The sequence below is a fragment of the Corvus moneduloides genome, chromosome Z (genome assembly GCF_009650955.1).
Source record: "Corvus moneduloides isolate bCorMon1 chromosome Z, bCorMon1.pri, whole genome shotgun sequence".
Taxonomy (NCBI): Eukaryota; Metazoa; Chordata; class Aves; order Passeriformes; family Corvidae; genus Corvus; species Corvus moneduloides.
Window position 1 is genome coordinate 35,143,690 of NC_045511.1, and position 22,406 is coordinate 35,166,095.

Here is a 22,406-nt window from a genome sequence, read left to right on the forward strand (position 1 = left end):
AGCAAGATGCTAGTATAGAGAGCCTTTTTCTAGCCCCTGGGCTAGAAAAATGATGTTTCCTGCTCTGAAATGTTTCAGTTCCAAAGGCACAGGGATGTACTGTGCAGCACAGGGCAAACCCAAGCTAAGCACATATGGTGGCTGTATCACTTTTTAGGAAGGGAATTTTCGAGTAGCAGAAAAGGAATGTCTTTTTAAAAGCACAAAAATGCTGAGGTGCACAAAGAAACTGGGTTCTGACGTACCTGGAAGGATAGCTCTTTCTAATTAAAAAAGTGCAAACACCTGAAAGAAGTAGGTGGTCCCTTGAAGAAGAAAAATTGATCTAAAAATCTGACTTACAGAGAAACAAAATCAAGTACAGAAAGTTTTCAAGCAGACCTATTCAGAAAGAGTAATAAGAGTAGGCTGGTCCATGGAATTGCATTCAAAATATCTGTTTAGTGAAAATAGAGGGAGGAAGAGGTAAAATGGAAGCCACTCTCAGTAAGTGCCAAATTGCCACCAATTTTGATTGAAGAGGAATCAGTCTCTAAAATATGATTTTGTCATTTTATTCTTAGACAATTTTAGTGTGAAGTTAAGGGGAACAGTACCTTACTCTTTAATCTATCTTCTTGCATCCTTTTTTTTGAAGGTTCGTACAAAAGATCGTGTCTTTGACAGCATAAGTCATCTCATCAACTATCATCTTGAGAATAATTTGCCTATAGTTTCTTCAGTGAGTGAACTCTGCCTGCAACAGCCTGCTGAAAGAAAACACTGACTCCAGATAACTCTTCTAGTTATTGCAACTTGCAAGCTATAAGTGGTAGAAATTGCAGATCTGAAAGGAAAATATACATTTAAAAAATGCGTATTCATATATTCACATACATTTCACAAGTATGTTTTATTTAGGTTTAAGAAGCCCCATTTCATATGGTACACTTGAACATTTTCAATGCTTTATGTGACATGAAATCACAGCAAAAGGCTTTCTTAAAAGTAATTTCAACAAAATTGTTCAGATTCTTTAATGTTAATGTTGATAGTGTATATACACATTATATATATAAATACAGTATATATTTATATTTTTCAAGTCAGTCTGTTGACAGTATAAAACTATCTTCTGTGCCATGTGTTTTTACCAAAAAGAAAAATGACAATTGTGATTGTTCAGATAAAAAATAGAATTCAGCAGTCTCAATTTCTTGAGAGATTTAGTAACATGAATCTTATTTCTGATTTTGCCTAAGAAGCACAACTATGGGGATTACAGATGGATTATGCTAGTTAACCATGGAAGGAATCTGAATTCAGTAACTAGTATTCCAACTGAGAAACTTAGCATAAAATGTTTTTTAAAAGCATTATTCAGTGTCACTGATATCAAAACGATTTTATCTTTCTGACGTCAAGTTTGAATTCTTATACGATGCTATTTAAAACATTTGTATCTTGCTTTAGCAATGACTTGGTGTGATCTCTCTGTGTACAAGGTGTGCGCTTTGATTTTTCTAATGATATTGTAACAATATACTGTAACTTTATTAATTTCAGTGCTAAGTTTATTTATAATTAGTTTTCTGCTTATGGTGAAGATCTAGGTGTCCTTGAACTAAGAGTCTCAAACAAGATGTTGCGTAACGATTAGACAAGTTCAAATAACTTGTGTTTAATAGGCTTAATACAAGATGTACATGACTGTTCAAAGACATAGCTGAAAAATCTTTTCTTCTTATAAGCAGTGAAAACTATCTGAACTCAGTGGTCAGTTTTGCAAATGATGTCACTTGCATTTACTTGCCAAAGCATAACTTCATTTTGGCCTTCAGCAAGTGATAAGTATTGCAAATACACTGTTTTTTTCTAAATACCAAGTTTAAAAAATGAACACAAAATAAAGATGCATTTCTGGCAGAAATGCCCTTGACTTTTGGTACTTGGAAATGCTTTAAGGGATATTTGTACTGTTCACATTTAAGCATTATATAAAGTTATTCTCCCATTCTATGAATCTTATTATGAGTCAAATTCAATAGACACAGTTCCTGTAAAGGCAATACTTGTGCCAGAGTCAAGATTTAGCCTTCAGCAATCAAAGATCTTCTCTAGCACCAGTCTCTCAAATCAAATCTTCAGACTTGATTCAGAAAAACTCAGCAGGGTAAGTCTAGGTTAAGTACCTGCCTACTCTGCACTATACTTAAGTTACATTTGGTTCTAAGGATTTGCTAAGTTTCAAAATTTGTCAAACCATAATCAAACTGACTAAAGAAGTCACTTAGAATATATTCAGGCAGGACTATCATGTTAAAATTCTGAAATAATTTTCTTGTACCTTCTGCTTTTAAACATGGCGAAGTTGCAACATGAAGGTTTGATTTTGGGTAATCTCAAAACTGAAAATTATTGAGACACCTAAGACTAATCATGTAATCTGTGCCTATGTAAAAATTCACTTGATTCTGTAATTAAGACATCCAGAAGCTAAACTAAGACATTAGTGAACCAAATGCTTGTGATTAATTTTACTGCAGATAGTTATTATTTGATATTTCTAGGTCTGAATGGGAGCTGAGAGCAAAGGAGAGCAATTAAATGCTGCATTTGAAAACAAATCAGTATGGCACTGAATTTAGTGGAATTCTTAAAACTTTGTTTTACCAGACTGGGAGTGGCAAGGAAACAGGAACAGATCTTATATCCCAAAGTAGTGTCCACCAAAATGATTTTATTCAAGAGTCTCAAAAAATGACTTTCTTTATCCATGTCTCACCATATTCCAGTTTGAATTATCTCAGTTCCCACTTTTTTTCATATATAATGCTTGTTATTCCATGCTCTAAACTTCCCTTAGCCGTGTTCTGGAAAGTTTTCAGTGTGATGTCACTACCTATAAGAGAAAGTGTCTTTTTTTCTTTGAATATTGCATATCATTTCAGTAAAAGTCTGCTGCATAATGCCCTTAGGTATCTCCAAAAAGCCCACCTGCTTCCTATGTCTGTTTTGGAATCCTAAATGTCCTGGAAAAATGTGGCAAGATTTGGGTGTATGAATTGAAGGCACAAAACATACACTGAAATAAATGTCTTAATTTTTTACTGCTGTCCTAGCTGTAGCTTTAATAACTTAGCAGCCACTTAGCTGCATGTTTTGGAAATTTAAGCAGGTATCAAGGAGACACAAAATGAAACAGCTTGACAGAAATATTAAATTTCCCGGACTGCATTTCACAAACTCCGCCTCCGAGGAAATGTGGCTATTTCAGCACAGCCAATTTTCCCAGCTCAGCATACCCACTGATGATGCAAAGGTTACATATATCTTGACTAGATGCAGTTTGGTCCCAGGTGGCAATAGCGCCATTGCACTGTGACAGTGCCCTGCTGAAACAACAGGCCAGCGGATCCTGTCTGGCCACATATGGGGATACAGAGGCTTTTCTACATCACTGGGAGCCAAACGGGCTCAAAACTGTCCAAGAAAGAAGAGCATGTGTGCCAGTCAGTACTCCATTTGTAGATCCTGCCACATTTTTTGTCTGTCGCTCTGGTGAATTTGGCTTTCGCCTTTATGAAAAGGGCAAATAAACTGTAAAGCTATTTGGATAGCAGTTCCAAAGCAGTTGTCGTTAGAGTCAAAGACCATTTTAAGCTGATTTCAACAAGAACTAACTGAACTTGCTAGAGCAGCTGAGCTCATTTCTGTGAGGAGCCAACGCTGCCACCAATTTAAGAGATGCAAAAGTAATGAGATAGATTTAAATGCTGAGAAGTTAGCTGAAAGCCTGACTACTGGCAGCATAATAATGTGAGTCTTTTAATGTTCACCTTCGGTTTGGAGTCCCTCATCCTTATTTTTTTTTTTTTTAAATGCAATCTCAAGGACTAGACGCTTGTGGTAATTCAGTACCATGACTTCAAGAAGCTGGATTTTACTGAAAGAAAAAATTTCTAGACTCAATAGAAATCACTGAGATTAGGCGATATTATAGTATCTTTCGATGTTTTTCCAACAATAGCTGAGAAATCAGAACTGAAACTCTAAATATTCTGCAAGACTGTCTACATTGGTTTTGAGTCCTATCTGATAACAGTTTTGATTCCAGTTGTGTTGCAACTATAGGAACTAATGGCAATGAAAACACGTTCAATGCCTTTAAACAAAGAATGTTTATATGTGAACCAGATGATGCTCATTACTTTTATTGCACACCTAGACTAATTATTAAGTTAATGAAATTCATCCAGTGTTGCTGGCAGTGATAGGCTGGACATCTAGGTACAATCATGTTCCCAAACTTTCAATTATTTCAGATTCTTCAGAAGCAATGGAACCTGAAAATGTGGTTTGAAAACTGAATTACCTTCTGACAAGTGGGAATTTGCTCAGAATGAAGAGTCCCAGCTTCCCTTCCTTATGCAAGAAGAGAATGTTCAAACTAACCATGTCTGGCTGGTCACCATATAAGAAGTTGCAATTTCCATGGCTTAATGCCTGCCTTCTTGCCCAGGGCTTCGCACACACAGTGTGGATACAAAATCATACTGTAATTTCACTCGACTTCACTTCCTACGGGGTTCACAGTGGGAGGTAACACTGGTTCTGCCAAAATCTCTCTGCCAGACATGTTCAATAAAAGCTGGAACACAGGACACAGTCCTGGACCAAGACTTGATTGCAAAATGTGCACTGTCACTGGAACAAAATGTTTAACAATCTGGTAAATATCACCTGCCAGCATTAAATATTTCTTAGCCTGTATTCATACTTTTTCCACACTGTGGAATAATATAGTCACATTTCTTATCACCATGGTCCCCAGGCATCATGTGCAATAAGATGAGGAGAATTTTTAAAAAATTATACCACAATGTGATTGCTGCTGACACATCAATGCCAGATGCCAGCTAGAATGTATTAATAATAGAATTGATGCATATTTAGATATTTGTCAGTAGATTTGATAACCAGCAAAGTTTTGCACCTTCTAGGAAATTTGCAGTTACAAGAGGGATATTTGGAACTTGTGAATATTCTGAAAAAAGCTTACAAATCCTGCTTTCAAAACTTTGTTCTTAGCTTCCAATGTTTATCCGAAGTAAGTGTTAGAACCAAGAATTTATATTAAGTAAACCATAATCCATATTTGCATAAATAAAGTCTAAGCTGAAGTAAGAGAAATACTTCCCTTTTTATCTTCCAGACAGTTTCAAAATATGTCTGCACAAGGTCTAAATTCAGATATACCTTAGTGTACTGTCAAAACCACTTGACTTTTTTGCCCAGACTGAGGTTTACACTCTTCACAAATCTGTATGTGTTCAAAGCTGTCAGGATGTGGGCGAATTTCCACTTAATGCTCTCTGATCAGCTGGGCTTACTCTACTCACTCGCACACAGTGTCTGTGGACCTTGGTCATATCTGCATTGGATGCAGCAGGAATAAGTGCACACCTGTGGAAAAGATAACATGGATATACAGTTTGCCTGCAGTTAACTAGAGGCTTGGGTAGAGAGTGAAAAGCTGTCTTGGGAGAGAAAACTTCAGGAATAAGAAATGTGAAACCTGGAAACATGAGCCAGTAGGCATTTAAGCCACTAATGAGAATAGAGAGCTGTTGCCAAATTATAAACATGCTAATTGGTTGATAGAGTTAAAGCAGAACCTCTGGGGATACCAAACCTACTGCTCATCTCTTATTGAGACGTTTATGTTCACAAGCCCTGATCTGTTCCTCTGCACACTCCGATGTAAATGTCTCCTAAGCCTTCCGGGGAAAAAATGCAGAGGGCAGGGCCTTTTTTTTTTTTTTTTTGTCTCAGTAAAGGGGATAAGATTTCGGAGCTACACATTTCTGGCAAAAGCACCATATAAAGAGTGTTTAAACCTTGTTTGACAACAGAATGGGTCACGGAAACCAAAGGAAGAAAGAAGCTAGAACTGGGTGACTCATTCTGCTACCCCACTGTGTAAGAGACAGTGCAGATGACTCAGAAAACAAAGGTGGCTTCAGAATTTGAGATTAAGATGCAGATTTATGTAGCTAGCATGAAGATCAAATACAGTCCAGGTCAAATGAAAGTTTTTCCAGCAGTCCTCCTTTTTCTTCCATGAGGAAAAGGACACCAAACACACCCAGGCATACATTAATTCAAAATTAAGTGAAATTTTCTATTCAGTGGAGAATGTGAGTATTTTAATTAGTATATATTTGTGTCCTTTTTGTCTGGATTGGTGTGATAACTGCTTCTCAGTAAAGTCCTGCAGAGTCAAAACTTGAAAGAAGCTAGGTTTCTTCTTTCAAGGTAAATGTCTTTCTTTGCATTGTGTGGGCAGCAACAACAAAACTAAGAAGTGACTATTTTGCTGTAAAAGGGAGTTTTATTGTACAATTGTTATTTAATAATATTTATTACTTTTAGAAACATTTTTAACTGAGAATTGCAGGAAAAATAATGTATGTGGAAATATTGTGATAATTTATATTCCTAACCACTTTTGTGAATCTCAAGTTTTTGCCTCTCTGCTGACTGTGATATTCTAGCTATAGAGACAAATTTTGTCTCTGAGGAAGTCCTTGAGCAATGTAGTTTGGAATATAAGTGTCATGCAACTGTTTTCTGATTATTCAGTTTGTATATGTTTAACCAAAGTAATAAAACGGTGAGCACTATTACTAGATTGAAATGCATGTAGAGTGGGCTTGAGTCTGTTCTCTTATGCTCAGGTTCCTTAAAGGATTTGTTTGTTGGGTTTGGGGTTGGGCTTGGGTTTTTTAATTGACCTGAAGGGAGGCACATTTTGTAGCAGAATGTGTGCCATTCCAAAAGGTTTACCTGGATACTGAATATTAATAAATCAATGAATTACTCAACCCAGTAGAATCAGGGATAAAAAATGTCAGAGGACCAAACAGCACATGGGGAGCTAGACCTCAGTTACACTGGTCTTACACCACCACAGGAGCTCCACGTACTTTGACAGAGAAAACACGTGTTTGTTCTCAACAAATACTATTTTCATGAATGCATGTAAGTGTTAATACAGGCCCTCCTTCTGAGCCAGATGATGCCCTATCCTCGAAAGGTAGCCTTTCCATTTGGCACATTAAATAGGTGAGAATAGAAAAGGGTAGTCCACTCCATGATGTTTCTGTGGAGAGTGACTGCAAGGACAAAAGCAGCCATTTTGTGTACTGTGGACAGGACAATGCTGTGCTGAGCTCTAACCCTAATCCTCTTCCTCCACTGACCACGTGTCTTCTTGCAAAAGTCCTTCCTTCCCTTTTGACCACTTGGAGAAAAGCTGAGCCTGAGCATGCCCTGGGAAGTTACACTGCTCTTGGAGAGAAGAAATGCAACTCTGAATGCATCAGGAGTACCTGCAAACTCTGCATGCCTCTGCACGGTGCTTCCAGCCCTCTTCAGGTGCTGGGGAGCCTCAGGGCAGCAGCAGAAACCCCCAATCCCTGCTGCTGTGCCTGGCCCCCGTGAGTCTGGCTACAAGAAGGGCATGTCTCCAGGCCCGGTGTGGCCTAGGTTCCCAGCTCCTGCTGGCAGTGTCCTTAGTTGTGTTGGCAGGTGAAATGGCACCTGCAGGTGAACACCAGCACATCTCCTCTCAGCAGCAGCTGATCGCTCAGTTTTAGGACCCCAGCTTTTTGGTACCTGACAATTCACACACAGGTATGCTTTCCATTTCCTTACTCGAGCAGTCGGAAAGAAGCCTTGAAGGCAACACAAACCTTCACTACAGGTGCTTCTTGCAAAATATGCCTTCCCAGGGAGCAGCCATGCCTGGCATAACTGCAGCAGACAGTCCCCCAAGCAGATAGGCCAAGGGACTGACCCTGCTCCCAGAAAGCAGGGACAAAGCCTTCCTCTGGCCCTGGGGTGGTGGATGCAGAGCCTGCCACCCTCAGCTGCACAGCATTCACAGAATCATATAATAATACCCTGGGTTGGAAGGCACCCATCAGGATCATCGAGTCCGACTCCTGGCCCTGCATGGGACACCCCAAGAATCACACCATGTACTTGAGAGAGTTGCCCAAATGCTTCTTCAACTCTGTCAGGCTTGGTGCTGTGACCATGTTCCTGGAGAGTCTGTTCCAGTGTCCAACCACCTTTTCCTGATGTCCAATCAGAACTTCCCATGACTCAGCTTCATTCCATTTCCTTGAGGTCTGTCACTGGTCACGACAGTGAAGAGGTCCCCTCCCCTCATGAGAATGCTGTAGACCGCAATGAGTTCTTCTCTCAGTCTCCTCCAGGCTGAAAAGACCAAGTAACCTCAACCACTCCTCACACGGCTTCCCTTCCAAACCCTTCACCATCCCCATGGCCTTCTGTCGGGAATTCTCCAATAGCTTAATGTCTTTTTTATATTGTGGTGCCCAAAACTGTCCCCAGAACTCAAGGTGAGGCCCACCCAGTGCAGAGCAGAGGGGGACAATCCCCTCCCTTGCCCGGCTGGCGATGCTGTGCCTGATGCACCCTACGACACAGTTGGCCCTCCTGGCTGCCAGGGCACCCCTGACTCATGTTCAACTTGCCAGGGACCAGGATCCTCAAGTCCCTTTCCACAGTGCTGCTCTCCAGGTTCTTACTCTCCAGCCTCCCTTTCCCTGGTCTACACACACAACCAGGGCTCCCCAATCACAGGTGCAGAATCCAGCACTTGCTCTTGATAAACTTCATATGGTTGGTGATTTCCCAGTCCTCTAATTTGTTGAGGCCTCCCTGAAGGGCCTGTCTGCCCCTGAGGGAGCTGGCAGCTTCCCCAAGTAGAGTACTGTCAGCAAACTTACTCAGTATTCTGTAAAGTACTGCATCCAAGTAATTTATGAAGATGTTGAAGACCACAGACTGAGGACAAGGCCCTGTTGAACCCCAGCAGTGACAGGCTCCCAGTCTGATGTCACCCCATTCACTGTAACCCTTTGCGCCTGACCCATGAGCCAGCTGCTCACCCACCACAGGATGTGTTTATCCAGCTGTGGGCTGGAAATTTTGTCCAGAAGGGTCCTGAGAGAGACATTATGAAAAGTTTGGCTGAAATCCCGAAAGATTACATCAAGGGAAGCCCCCCTTGATCAACGAGGTGGGTTACCTTGTCATAGAAGGAAATCATGTTTGACAAGCAGGACTCTTCCCCTCTCATGAAGCCATGCTGACCGTGACCGATGACTGCATTGTTCTCCAGGTTTACAATACCTCCCAGAACAAACTTGACCATGATTTTACTGATTTACTGATTTTACTGATTTTTACTGATTTTACTGATTGGGCACTGAAATGAGATTGACAGGCCTGTAGTTTCCAGGGTCCTCCTTCCTGCCCTTTTTGAAACTTGGCATAAAATTGTCCAGTTTTCAGTCAGCTGGGACCTCTCTGGATTCCCAAAACCCCATGAAAATCATTGAGAGAGGTTTTGCAATGACTTTAACAGCTCTTTGAGGATTCCCAAGGCCCCATAGATTTGTAGGGATCCAGCTGGAGCACCAGGTCCTGCACAATTTCAGGGTCCACTGGGAGTTGATCATTCTTGCAGCCATGGTCCTCCAGATCAGGGCACTGAGACCCCCTTTGTCTGTCATCTGTGTTGAAGACAGAAGCAAAGAATGCATTAAACACCTCTGCCTTGTCCATGTCCCTGTTTGTGAGGTGACCATCCTCACCCTTAATGGGTTGATTTTATTTCTAAGCTGCCTTTTGTCACTGATATTGAAATAACTCTTTTTATCATCCCCACAGTTCTGTCAGCTTCATCACTAATTGAGCTTTGACTGCACTAATTTTCTCCCTACACTGGCAAACAGCATTTCAGTATTCCTCCCACGTCACTCGACCTTGCTTCCACTGGGCACACACCTTCCAGTTTAGTTTCATTTCCAAGAGAAGATCCCTGTTTAACCAAGCCAGCCTTCTGGCTCTGGGGTACTGCCTTCAGGCACAATACTCAGAGTCTAAATGAATGTTTTCCATAGAAGGCCAAAACCTTTTCACAATTCTTTGAAAAATGACTGCTACTTGACACCTTTAGTTTAAAGGTCTGAGACTTTTATTAGAAGTTTTCAAAATGTTTCTGGTACCCAATGAGTTGAAAACACTCTCTAAGACTGTTGGGAATAAAAGACTCTTGGAAAGCAGATTGTGAAAACTTTTATTTTCTACATACATGGCTGGATTTGCATTTACTTCATAATCCATAATCAAACCAAATATTCCAATTCACGAAATAATATGAATGAAATATTAGTCTCCTTTGTAGCCTTTTCTCCATGTAAAACCAATTGGAAAGGAAAATCTAATTTGGTTTCCTGTATGCGCAAATCAGCCTAGATAAAAGACTTAGATTCTGGGATGTGTTTCTAATATTTTAGGGTGAAAGAAGATATTCATCATCTTTTCTCAGCTTCAAGGGTATGTTATTTTCCTGGCTGTTTAAGGTCCACTGCTGTTAAACCCTTGACTTGTCCTAATTTAAAATTCTGCTCTGAAATCTTCCACAATCTATCCCTTATCTAATACTTCCCAATGGGATGTACTCAGTGAAGATTGTATTGACAATAGGTTTTTTTCTCTTCAGTCATAAGTACTTTGTAAATTGTATTATCAGTGTTACATGTGAACCCATGAATCTTAGAAACCTGCTTCAAGTACAGCAGGGCAGTGAACTAACAAAATATCCCCACAGCTCCAAAATCAGAGAAGGAAATCAAAGTAGGATGAAATGGTTTTGTACTAACAAGCAATCACATGGCCTTTAACAGTGGATTTCTTTGCATCACTTGCACCTTGCACCAACACTGACAATAGCTAAGGGTCAAACGCAGAAGTTAAAACTCACTTTTATGAACATTTTCTTGGACTCTGTCCGTTAAAAATTTTTCTTTATTTTTCACCTATATAGCAAGAATCATGTAACATCATTGACATGAGGGTTGGTGTGGGTTCAGCCACCATGTTTTTTCAAACCATTCTGTTCCTAAGGCTTATCTGCTCTACGGTAGCAAGGAAGCTGGCACATGCCACCACTTTGGGAACTAACACAAGTATACAAATATTTTAGCTGGCAGTTTTAAAAGCCACAACTTCAGGGGAGAACTTCCACAATACAGCCCAACAGCAATGTAACATCTAAAAACCTAATCAAGCCATGGCAATGCAATGTCACCAGTTCTATTTCTCACAAAGCTACAGAGCCTGCAGCCTGTATCTACAATTCATATAGTTACATCATGCTTAGCTTGGTTCAGCTTTTTCTTTTTGTCTAAGTGCACTGCTTGTCAACATTTTTGGTAGAAATTATTTAATATTTACTACTCTCTTTCACAGTTATTTCATTCAAATACAATTCTTTGTTCTTATACACTTTTCTAACAGCATAAAACATTTACAGACTGTTAATTTGTAAAAGATAATCACAATGCAAACCTCTACATTTCAAAGGCTTTTGCTACATACAATACACAACTTATGCACTATCCATACATGAGGAGCATCTAATGCTGCTGCTTTAAATGATTAAGACCAGAGTAAAGCTAAGGATGAGACCTTTCAGGCTGTGTATTAAAAAAAGCCTCAACTACTTCTGATTGTGCATAAGGCAAGGTGTGTTTTGAGACATTAAACACAAATCTTTGAAAGAGCCCAATAAAGTTAGATGTATACATTCTTACTGAAAGACAATGGGAACTTGTCCCAGAATTTCGCATCAAATTCCACTGAAGCCTCCAGCCATAAAATACAGTTGATGGAAGTACCACAGGCCACTTCCATGGGGACCTGAAACCAGATGTCTGTGAAGTCTTTACTGCTCCAGGACTCAGGGAACCCCTTTGACACTGAACACTATCCTCTACTCAGGTTGGTAAAGCAGTGATGAACTATAAAGTTGTTTTCAGGTTTCTCTGGAACAGCCTCTCAAAAGGTCGGGGCTGGGGCTCAGGTCTTCCAAACTAAAGAAACGTTCCTTCCAGATCCAAGTCAGGGTCGGGTATAAATGGAGATATGCCCTTCAGCATGATCCTGTTGTACCGCATCTTCCCTCTTGTATCTGCAGAAGTGTCCAGAGATGGCAGAAGCATAGGGTCCCACTGACAGAAAATGGGACATTGTCCCACTGACTAAACTTCCCAGGGAGAATTTCTAACACAATCCCATGCTGTGGTAGGGCCTGGAGAGGAAAGAAGAAATTCCACAGGAAACCACTGTGGTTCACTGCTCTCTGAAATGATACGTATCTGTTTCAGAACTGAACGATCTCAGCTTAGGTAGTGCATTCACAATGTACACAGGTTTACATAGGTTGGACATACATTTTTAAATATATTGAAAATAGTAAGCAAAAATATATGCATTGAAACAGCACATACACTTGTTACACATGTATTGAGGGATCACATTTTAACTACTTTAAATAGCAAACATATATATATATCTTCTCTCAACGGTTATTTACTACTGCTTACTTAAAATATGTTGTGAAATGCCACAGTGACAACTGCCATGTTGTCTTTCACTAAACATGACAAGTTTGAATAACAGTGGAAAAAATAAAAATACTGCATTGATATGACTTGCTAAACTTTCTGACAGTTAAAAGCTACTACTTCATTTTAAATATCCCCATTGTAACGCATCTATTTGTACAATTAGTCACCTTACACTGTATACTGCAATACAATGTTTAGCCTGTTGTAAACTTTTACCAATCAATGACTTTTTAATGAGAAATTGTACAAATATACAGCTATTTATACCACATACATATAAGGCCATTAACACAACAGCAAGATACATATAGAGAACTATAGTCACCAACTTATATCATGAATTCTCCCAGTTGGCAATAATCGGGCTCATCTTCCAATTGTCAGAAGTCTTTAGTGAATGCTGAAGTTTCTAAAAGGTTTTAATGATGTCTTGCAAGATCAGGAGGTGCCAAATGAAGCCTTAGCATGCAACGCCATTGTGGCACGTGGTGTCGTTAGTTGTGCATGGACTTTGTCCTGGCTGCTGGGTAGCATGAAAGGCTTTTTCTGAATCAGGTGTGTTACTGAATGAACACCCAAAGCAAATGATTGTTGATAAATAAGTCCTCAAAGTTAAATAAATGGTAGTGTTTTCCCCTATGACTGAAGTGCATGAATATTTAAACTACACTTGTAGCTTAAACCTAAAAACCACAGAAAAATATTTGTCTCAAGGAGTCCTTTACTTACAGAAGTTTCCGTTGTGAAATGAAGATTCATTTTTCTCAGCAATACATGAGGGAACATTCATTGGTGGGAAATCTTCCTTTGGCTTCTGGGTATTGCTGCTGCTCGATTTACTTCGACTGTGATCTGGTGTGGGCTGAATAGGCAAAGATCTGGCCACCTTGGATTTCACCAGGCAGCCACAAACAAGGCGAAAGAAAGCCCGACGCATTTCCTTACTGGCCAGGGTGTAGATGATGGGGTTCATTGCGGAATTGATGACAGCCAGAGCAATAAACCAGTGGGCTTTGTACAAGATAGAGCACTCCTTGACTCTGCAGGCCACGTCAATGAGGAACAGGATGAACAGTGGAGACCAGCATGCAATGAAGACACTAACAACGATCACAACAGTCCTAAGGAGTGCCATGGACCTCTCCGTGTTATTGTGGTTGGTGACATTACGACTGCTGGACTTAACCAGTATGTAGATACGGGCATAAAGGATGACAATGGCAACCAAAATGGCTATGAAGATACTAATGCAGAACACAACATACTTTTTGGAGTAAAGAGGCAAAATTGTTGAGCAATCTGGTAAGTTGTTTATACAATTCCAGCCGAGGATGGGGAGGGCACCCAAAGAAATCGAAATAAGCCAGCATGTACCAATGAGAAGGAACACTCTGTATTTTTTATTTGCGTCGTAAGGCCTCATTTTAATCATGGTCAAATGCCGCTCAATAGCTATTGCTAGCAAGCTGAAAGTGGAGGCTCCCAGGGCAACAAACATGCTACCTTCCCTAATGAACCAGATTGTGGAGGACAAGCTCAGAGTTTTCTTCCCAGACATAAGAATGTTTACTTTGTAAACAATCCCAGCTAAAAGATCACAGAGAGCTAGATTGCCTATAAAAAAGTACATGCGGTTGTGGAATTTATTGTTTTTCCATATGGCAATCAATACCATCAAGTTTTCCAGGACTATGAAACTACACAGGATCAGAAATGAAATAGTGGGCAGGTCTATTTTATCAGTTGCCTTTTCCCTTAAAATAAGCTTTCCTGTGTAATTATAATGCAGTACAATCAGAGAGTCCACCTCTTCATTTCCTTGAGGGCTGACAAGAGCATCAGGTGGCATGGTAACTGCTGCCATCATTCGTTCCCTGATGGATCCTTGACTTTTTTTCTTCAGTATCACGAGAATATAGTTCCAATAATTTTCCACAAGAGGGAGATCAAGCCACGTTCCTCCCAGTGCTCCTCTGGGCAGGCGTTGTGTATCCCCAGCTCCAGCAAGCCTCGCATATTAATTCGGGAAAGTGGCTCTCAAACCAGGCTCTGAAAATAAAATTAACAAATGCAACATAAATATCACTGTCTTATCATGTCACCCAGTGCTTAAGTTGCAACATACATCCAGGAGCCAAGGGCGAGGGACTGTGACTGACGAGGCACCAAGGTCAAGCACTGCTGCACGCCTCGCACGGGAGCTGTAGGTAAGCTCAGACACAGCCTGGATGCAGAAATACAAGGGCAACGTAGTGAACTGCTCAAAGGTGTTTCCCCCCTACAAAATTTCCATGCTGAAAAACACACAGAAGAGCCATGAGAAGGACTAGAGCAAACAGACCCAGCAAGCCCCAGTGCGCACAGAAAGCAGCTCACCTCCTCTCAAAAAGACTAAGTGTACATTGCACTACCAAGACACTGCCCAGTCATCACTGCCTCCACAGCAGTAGGGCAAACTCTATGCTTTCTAAGCTTATTCTTGTTTGCCATGCAGACCCAAGGTAGGACAGACCCTGAGAAAGTTGGTGTCAAGGCTTGATGGCAGTGTGCATGTTGTCAATGCCCAAAATAACTTTCCACAGTTAATGGTATAAACTCATGCTATCTACAATTGAGAAGATGCACTGAAAGCCAGTCATCAAAAAGGCAGTCCTACTTCCCATTCAAATTAATTGGATTTCTGCTACCTTTTTTAAAATAAACATTGCAAGTCATATTTTTATAAGTATTGTTTTTCTTTATGGTTAATTTTATTTTTTTTCCTTTGCATAGGTATACAGGACATCTATTTAATGTTCCTTGGTTTTTTTATAAATGAAGAAGAGTTACACCAAATTTGTCTTTCTCAGAAATTCTGATTTTCTTTAAGTTACAACTTATATTTACTGCAACATCTTCCCATGGACTTTGAAGTTCCATTTGCATAGCAGATCTTCCAATATGTCTTTTTTTCAATAAATATCAGATGAAATCTGCACAGTAAAAATATCAGAAGATGTCAGAAGCACTTACTATTTTACCAAAAATGTTGCAGTTTAGTTGCTGCATACCCCAATGACAATCAGTGCTCATGCCCCAAATGTATGCACTGCAGATGAGCAAATGGCCAATTTTTCACTTCTCTAAGAAAGCAAGGATGGTGATGAGGACAGCACTTGTTTCACGTGAAGCAAATTTGTGATTTTTTTTTCTGGGAAGGGTAAGAAAAAAATTTGTGCTGAAATAAGATATTTCTCATGGGCCCAAAATTAAATAACTTCGTTTGGGGAACTTTTTAAGAGTTAGAGCTCCTGACCACAGCATTTATTTACTCAAGGGTCATAAAGATTTTCCAAACACATTAAAGACACTTTCAAACGACAGGTATCAAGGGAAGGAGGGATGGAACCAGACGATCTTTAAGGTGCCTTTCAACACAAACCATTCTCTGATTTTATGATTGTATATACAGGTTTCTTAAGATCAGAAAAATGTGTGGGCCACTGCTGACCCAACAAACTGTTTTGGGCACTTGGGAAGTCAGAGATGCATTTTCAAGTGCCTTCTGAGGATGAGGGGAGCAGCAAACCACATCCCAGATGAAAGTAAAGGGATTTAAAGGATGACACACACCCTGTATTCCCACCCTTCCTTTTCCTTGATTCCCTCCTTCAGCAAGGAAGTCATCTGATAAAAGCCTGCAGTGAACTGACTTGAATTCTTTAGTACAATTTAAAATTACTTTCTGAGAAAATAATTTGGTGTTTACCCTTTGTTATTTCCCCATTCTAGTTCATAGGTCCAAACTACTTTGGTTGAAGAGGTCCACTGGGAAAGACATCCGAGAAACACACAGGCTGCTTGGTGTCCTTGGTCCTTTTTTACTCTGAAGATGATAGCAACCACCTCATTCCTTTCCCAAGAGCTGAACTGGGCCCTTGAGCTGTTAAATTCTTTTCTGAAGCATGCTAACAGTGAAGCTCTCAACAGAAAAACTTCACCTCAGCTAAGGTTCAGTGTACTTGTAATTCAGTTACAATCTGTGCACTGTTATCACATAAACTGTCACAGTCTTTCATTGTATTGGCTTATAACAAAATCCTACTGTGTCCATATGAATTGCAAGTGCTTTCCACTGTAAAATAAACAATTACATTTGACTAGAAAAGTATTTTTTAATAATAGTTCAACCAGCAATACTCACCACACTGGCTGATGACTGCCAGAGAGAATAATATTCCTATCATTTAAGAGCACCACATGCAACAAAATAAATGTTTCTTTAAGTCATTTTCAAGTGAGTTATCACACTGGTCTATCAAAGGGCAAATACATTTCTTTCTGTGAAGAGAATTATATGCCTGACATAGGAGTTTATCAGCCACAACTCAGCAGATGTAAAATGTCATGACTCTACTAAAGGTAATGGTGCTATACCAGTTCCCCTGGCTGAAGGCAAGGATGATGCACTCAATCAGCAGAAATCAGTCTCTGCCATTGTTGGTAATTACTTCTCTTAAAATTATTATAGCAAACTTAGTATCACAAAAGTAAATCTCTGCCTCTGACGAGCTAGTAAGACAATGAAGGTCGTAACATTATTATTTGCCAAGACTCTCAGTGACTGAGTATCACACATTTGAAAGACATTTGAAAGTTAATATAAATAATAATGTAATAAATTAGAATTTATTTCCAAGTAATATCTTTCAGCCATACTCTTCTTTTGTTTACCTCCTGCTTTGTAGCCAGTAATTCAGAAAGCACATTCTTTCTTTAACAATTAGAAAAATTAATGTAGGTTGTGCATTACAATAACAAGACAGCGACAGTCAGGTTCAGGATAACCTGTGTCACTGCTTTGTGACAGCTCAAGGATTTACTCCTCAAAACAAGTTTGCCCCAGTCACATCCTAGCTGCAAAGTATGGACCTCAGTTCAAAATATTTAAAAATAACCTGAAGTACCTGTCTGTGGCATGTTGCTTGCCCAGCACGGCCACAGTTAGGTTCCTCAGCATCCCTGACTCTTGAAACCACTGGAAATGAGTTTTATTTTCTTTAAAGCAAAGAAGAGGATCCCTATTGCTGCACCACCAGGTACCACTAGAAGGATAAGCCTCTTTGCAGGGCAGGGGCAGTCTGGCTATACTTCCTCATGGATGTGCTGGCTAAAATGGTGATTGCTAAATTACACAAATTAAGGCAGTGGTACAATGTCAAGAACCACAGTCATGCGCAGGACAATTCAGCTGCCTTCTCCAGCTATTTGGCTGATGTCTGTCATCCCAGCTCCAAGGACAGAGAGAGCAGTTGGGGTCAGCTGCGAGCACCAAGATATTGCCCATCCTATGCAATCTCCTTGCCCACCAGCATGCTTTGCGGTTTCTCCAGTGGTTAATGTGGTCTCCTGCAGACGTCAAGGATCGTGGGAGGGTCAAGCACTCCTTCAAATTAGAGTAGGGGCTCTTTAGCGTGGATAATATCTCTGGGGTCCACCTAGGGTCCAGTGTCTGTATGGTCCCTCTGCCACACATGCCATGTCCCCCTGTTTTCTGCCACACGTGCTATGAAAGAAGCAATGCTGTGTGGAAGGCCACAACCCCTTGACCTGCCCTACTGCAAGACAAACCTCCTCTGTGTTCTCCAACTGAACCACAAAGTGGTACAGGTAGAAGCTCAGGGTCACAGTTCTCACTGGCTGCCCTGGCCTGCAGCTTTTCTCTGGGAATACGCAATTCCCAGGGCCAGGACGCAACAGGGAACTTGTGATAATGGGGATGCCAAAACCCTTCAGCATCCATCTCCCTCCTGTACATCTCTGCTCTCTGTTTCCAGTGGGCTCTCTGGTTATGAGTCTCACAGGGAGCTGAGAGCTTTTACCATCTCATGAGTCACTGGGCACTTTGTATCTAAAAGAAATAATTAATTTCTGTATTCAAAAAGTGAGCCAAACTGCTCTCAATTTTCCTGAAGTCAAAGCAACAAGTGAGAATAAAGTGAGCATAGGACTTGACCTTTCTCTACCTACTTTTGCCTGCAGAAGAATACATGATACCCTGCATTCAGTACACTCGTAATTTCATTGGAATAGTATTTTCCTGTTTTCCAAATAGACACAAACAGACTTGACTGAAGAAACCGGATGCCCATTCACCACCACCACCACACATACTGCAGTTATCCCTTCTCTTCCATGTACAACAATACACTCTGGCCAAAAAAGAGAATTTTAAAAATGGCAAAGGGAAAGACAAGAATGCAAATCCGAAACCAAACTTTTTTATATTTTATGTATCTGTAATGCCTTTCCAAATGGAAAGTAAACACATCTAATTTATCAGGCAGACCCTGGTAGTCTCATTAACAGAAAGGGCTTTTGGGAATAGCAGCACATTTCAATACACATTTCCACTGAAATTAAGCTGTGCTAGATGCAAATGAAGTTTAGACAATAAACATCTGCTACAGAAAAATGTCTTAGACAACTCAAACAAACTCAAAAAATACTTTTTCTTAAGTGAATGTGCTGGCTTTTACAGCCTCAGAAAAACAAACAGTTATTTTTCTTGGCTTCTGGCTTTTAGACATCAGTTTAAATTTTGTAATACCGAGTAGCACTCATGCACACCTCACAGGGGAGCTCCCGGACGGTTTAATTCGTGGTCGTTAGAGGGAAGGCACTTTGACTTCTTCCCCCGCCTCCCAGCGCTCCCAACCTATTCCCCGCACTCCAAACTTCAGTAATTGTTCTCAAATTTCCATTAGAGCTGCGGCCTGAGCCTTCTGGGGTGACAAACGTCTTGTTTAAGTTACCCGACGTGTCCGCGGCGTGACGGTCTCACACAGGGCACACCGCTCTACCCACGGGATGTGAGGACCCCTAGACCCGGGGTTCCCACGCGGCTCGCCGCCGCTCCGTGCCAGCCACCACTCCTCTACGCCACACCCCGAGCGGTGGCGTCCCGCTCCGAGAGCCGGACTGGCACCGCTCTCCCAGCCCGGCGGCACGGGGACACCTCCGCCGCGCTGGCCGCAGCGGGACGCGCCGACGGCCGGGCGGGCAGCGGCGGGGCATCCTGGGCAGCGGAGAGGGGCACGGGGCGGGCAGGGCGCGGCAGGGCTGCCCCGCAGAGCACAGGTACCTGCAGCGTCCGGCCGCGTCCCACGGCGCTCCGGGGCCGCCGCATCCGACCTCGCCGGCTGCTCGGCGCCGCTCGGGCCCCGGGGCTGTGCTGGGCAGGACCGGGCCGGGCCGGGCGGGGCTGGGATCGCCCCGGCCCTGCCCCGCCGCCGCCGCCACTCCCCGCGGCTCCGCGCTCCCCGCTGCTGCCCGCAGCCGCCTCGCCCGGGTACCCCCGACCGACCTCCTGACCGCCCCTCCGGGCTTTTCTCCGAGCCCCCACGTCCGTCCGCCCTCGGCTCCTGCCTCCGACACGCTGCTCCCGCGGCGCCGTCGCCGCCGGACAGGCTCCGCTCCCCGCTCCGGCGGCCCCTGCCTGCCCCCGTCCCGTCCCACCACGCCTCACCCCGCCCCTTGGCCGCTCACCGTGCCCCATGCCCGGAGGAGCAGCTCCCCAGGGCTGGATGTTGCCGGCGGGGCACGGCCGCGGCGTAGCAGCGGGTTTAATGCTTAAACGGCGCTTCGGGCAGCCAGGGTGAAAATGTGAGGCGGCAGAGCACACCGCCGAGTATTTATAACGTCCAGAAGAATGCGAGGTGGAGGGTTACTCGAGTCGAGCGATCAGAATGTTCAAGTGGGGTTGTACGTATGCTACCTCTGCTCCTCTGTTTCACTGTGTCCAGCAACGCGACCTTCAGAGAGCTTGAGTCAAGAGGCACAGGGTAAAACATTCAGAAATTCTCAGTAAAAGTACTTCTGGTTTGACCCAGGACTGCCGATTACAGCATGCTCTTGGAAAGGTACCTCCTGACAGAACTATTGACTGAATAATAGCAACCCAAGGATAGTGATAGGCATGGGGATTGAGTCAGTGATGGCAGCAGCACTCTGAAAATTAAATTGGAACCTGGATCCCACAAGTATCTTATTTAAATGTACTTGTAAGATGCTTGTGGGTACAGCAAATCTTTCTCTCAGAAGTGCATATGATAAGCTGGCAAACAGGAGCACTACAGCAACCTCGCTAAGCACAGGCAGACGTGTAGTGTTGCCTATCATCTCACAGCAATCAGTGTTTTTCTTGGGAGCCTCCTGTCTGGACCTGAGCATCATCACCCTTGGAGTCATGCCATGGGCTCGGCTGTCGGGTTGCCTGCACTACTGTTCTGCAGGGAAGAAAAGTCCTGGAAGAAAGCAGAACTAGGCTTTTTATAGTCAGAAGTTTTAACTGATGGAGCAGAGCAAATGGTTGTTGCTGTGACTGGTTTTTGTCTTCTGAAGAGGAGTAATAAAATCCTTCTTGTTTAGGACTTTGGTAGGAAATAAGGACTACACAGAGCAAAATGGTGGCAAAATTGCTTCCAAGCTCACAGACCCAATGGATATGGCCCCACTTAGCTATGGATAGGACTATACTGCAGTCTGTAGTGGTCTTAGCCTTATCTCCTATCCTCCCATTCCGTGTGCTGTGTGAAAGCTGCTCTCTTGTGCACAACAGAATGGGAGTGGAAAATTCCTTCCATGTCTCATAAAGGTACACACCACTTTTTGGCCACAGGGGAGCTCAGGCCTGTGGATCACTACTCTCCCAGAAAAGCCTTTTTCTACAGATTCCCTGAAAACCACCCCAGGAAGCTCTGTAGTCCTCTTGGCAGCTGCTTGCTACACACCATCAAGATCCAGTTCTTGTATAGTGGATGTAAGTAGCCTGTATCCTGGCTCTGTGTTCTACTATTATTCCTTGTTATTTTCCCCTCTGTCCTTGTTTTTCCTTTACTACCTTTTGGTTACTTGGAGAAGGAAGCCAGAAGAAATAGTGACTCTCACCAAACTGTCATGGATGAGGAGACAAGATACTGCCACCACAAAGATTTTCTGGCAATAGTGCCAGGAGGTAGCAAACTGTGTCCTGCTGCCTGTGATGGTTTTAAATTGCCTTCAGTTGGGCTTACCACCACCAGCAACCTACAGGAGCAGCTAACAACAAGACTCCACTACAGTACAAGGGAAGTGGTGCATCCATGGTGAGGATCAGTTATCTCTGACTGAGACTTTCTGATGGTGTCTGAGGTGGTGGTGTCTAAAACCACCTTGGCTGCAAAGCACTGTGAGCAACGCAGTCCCACCAGTGAGCACAGCGATCTCATGCCCCAGCTTTCCTCTCCATCATGGGAAGGTGACTTCACCCACAGCTGTGCTGCACGCATGTCTGGTTCATCAGCAGGCAGTGGTTTCTTGCAGATGCCTCTTGACCCCTGTGGTTGCAGTGGCTGCTGATGTCATTGAAGGAGGTAGGTGGCAGGATCCTGACGGGCAAGCTGGAGAAGCCACGCAGGAACGAAGGGCGGTAGAGAGTCCCTGTTCAGATGCTGCAGATTTCCCTGGTGTGGCATCTCAGGCCAAAGCAACTGTTGGCAAAAACCTTCAGTGAGCTCAGCCTCTTTGGCAATAGCTGATACAACCCACTGGTTCAATTCCAGATGTCATACAACAGCCAGTGAGGCACCCGTGGAGAGCTTTCCATGAAGATCTCAACCTTAAAAGAAATTACATTTTTTGGGGTAGAGAGATTAATGACTAAGAAAGACAGGGAAAGAGAAGGCCAGGAGCAGTGATGAATTTTCTTAGCAACAGGAGGTTAACAGCTCAGTTTTCTGGGGGTGAGAAGTCCTTTCTGGAACTTCTTCCCAATCGGGAAATTCCAGAGTGATTGGGCAAACAGGATGAATAATGGGAAAGCACTATTTGCTGATGTTATTGGGGGTATTTGACAGTGAAACTAAAACTTAGAACAAGATGTTTCCAAGACCTGGA

At 42.5% G+C, this 22,406-nt stretch overlaps 2 protein-coding genes across 10 annotated transcripts in view; one reads left to right on the plus strand and one right to left on the minus strand.

The window, feature by feature from the left end:
* Positions 1 to 6,683, plus strand: part of SHC3 (SHC adaptor protein 3) — a 75,929-nt gene extending 69,246 nt beyond the window's left edge. For all 7 annotated transcript variants that reach the window (XM_032095967.1, XM_032095963.1, XM_032095965.1 and 4 more), the window contains one exon: positions 638 to 6,683. In XM_032095967.1, coding sequence (XP_031951858.1) covers positions 638 to 766 — 129 coding nt within the window. In that variant the 3' untranslated portion in view covers positions 767 to 6,683. The remainder of the gene's footprint in view (positions 1 to 637) is intronic.
* A 3,456-nt stretch (positions 6,684 to 10,139) lies between these two features.
* S1PR3 (sphingosine-1-phosphate receptor 3) lies at positions 10,140 to 20,143 on the minus strand. Of its 3 annotated transcripts, none has more exons than XM_032096996.1 (3): positions 20,019 to 20,143; positions 13,221 to 14,540; positions 10,140 to 12,172 (listed from the first exon to the last, which is right to left on the minus strand). In XM_032096996.1, exons 2-3 carry the CDS (start codon positions 14,356 to 14,358, stop codon positions 12,123 to 12,125), a joined length of 1,188 nt encoding a protein of 395 aa, XP_031952887.1. In that variant the 5' UTR covers positions 14,359 to 14,540; positions 20,019 to 20,143; the 3' UTR covers positions 10,140 to 12,122. The 3 variants fall into 3 exon arrangements, with proteins under 3 accessions (XP_031952887.1, XP_031952886.1, XP_031952885.1); XM_032096995.1 differs by lacking the exon at positions 20,019 to 20,143 and adding an exon at positions 19,837 to 19,961; XM_032096994.1 differs by lacking the exon at positions 20,019 to 20,143 and adding an exon at positions 19,615 to 19,721.
* Positions 20,144 to 22,406: the final 2,263 nt, after the last annotated feature.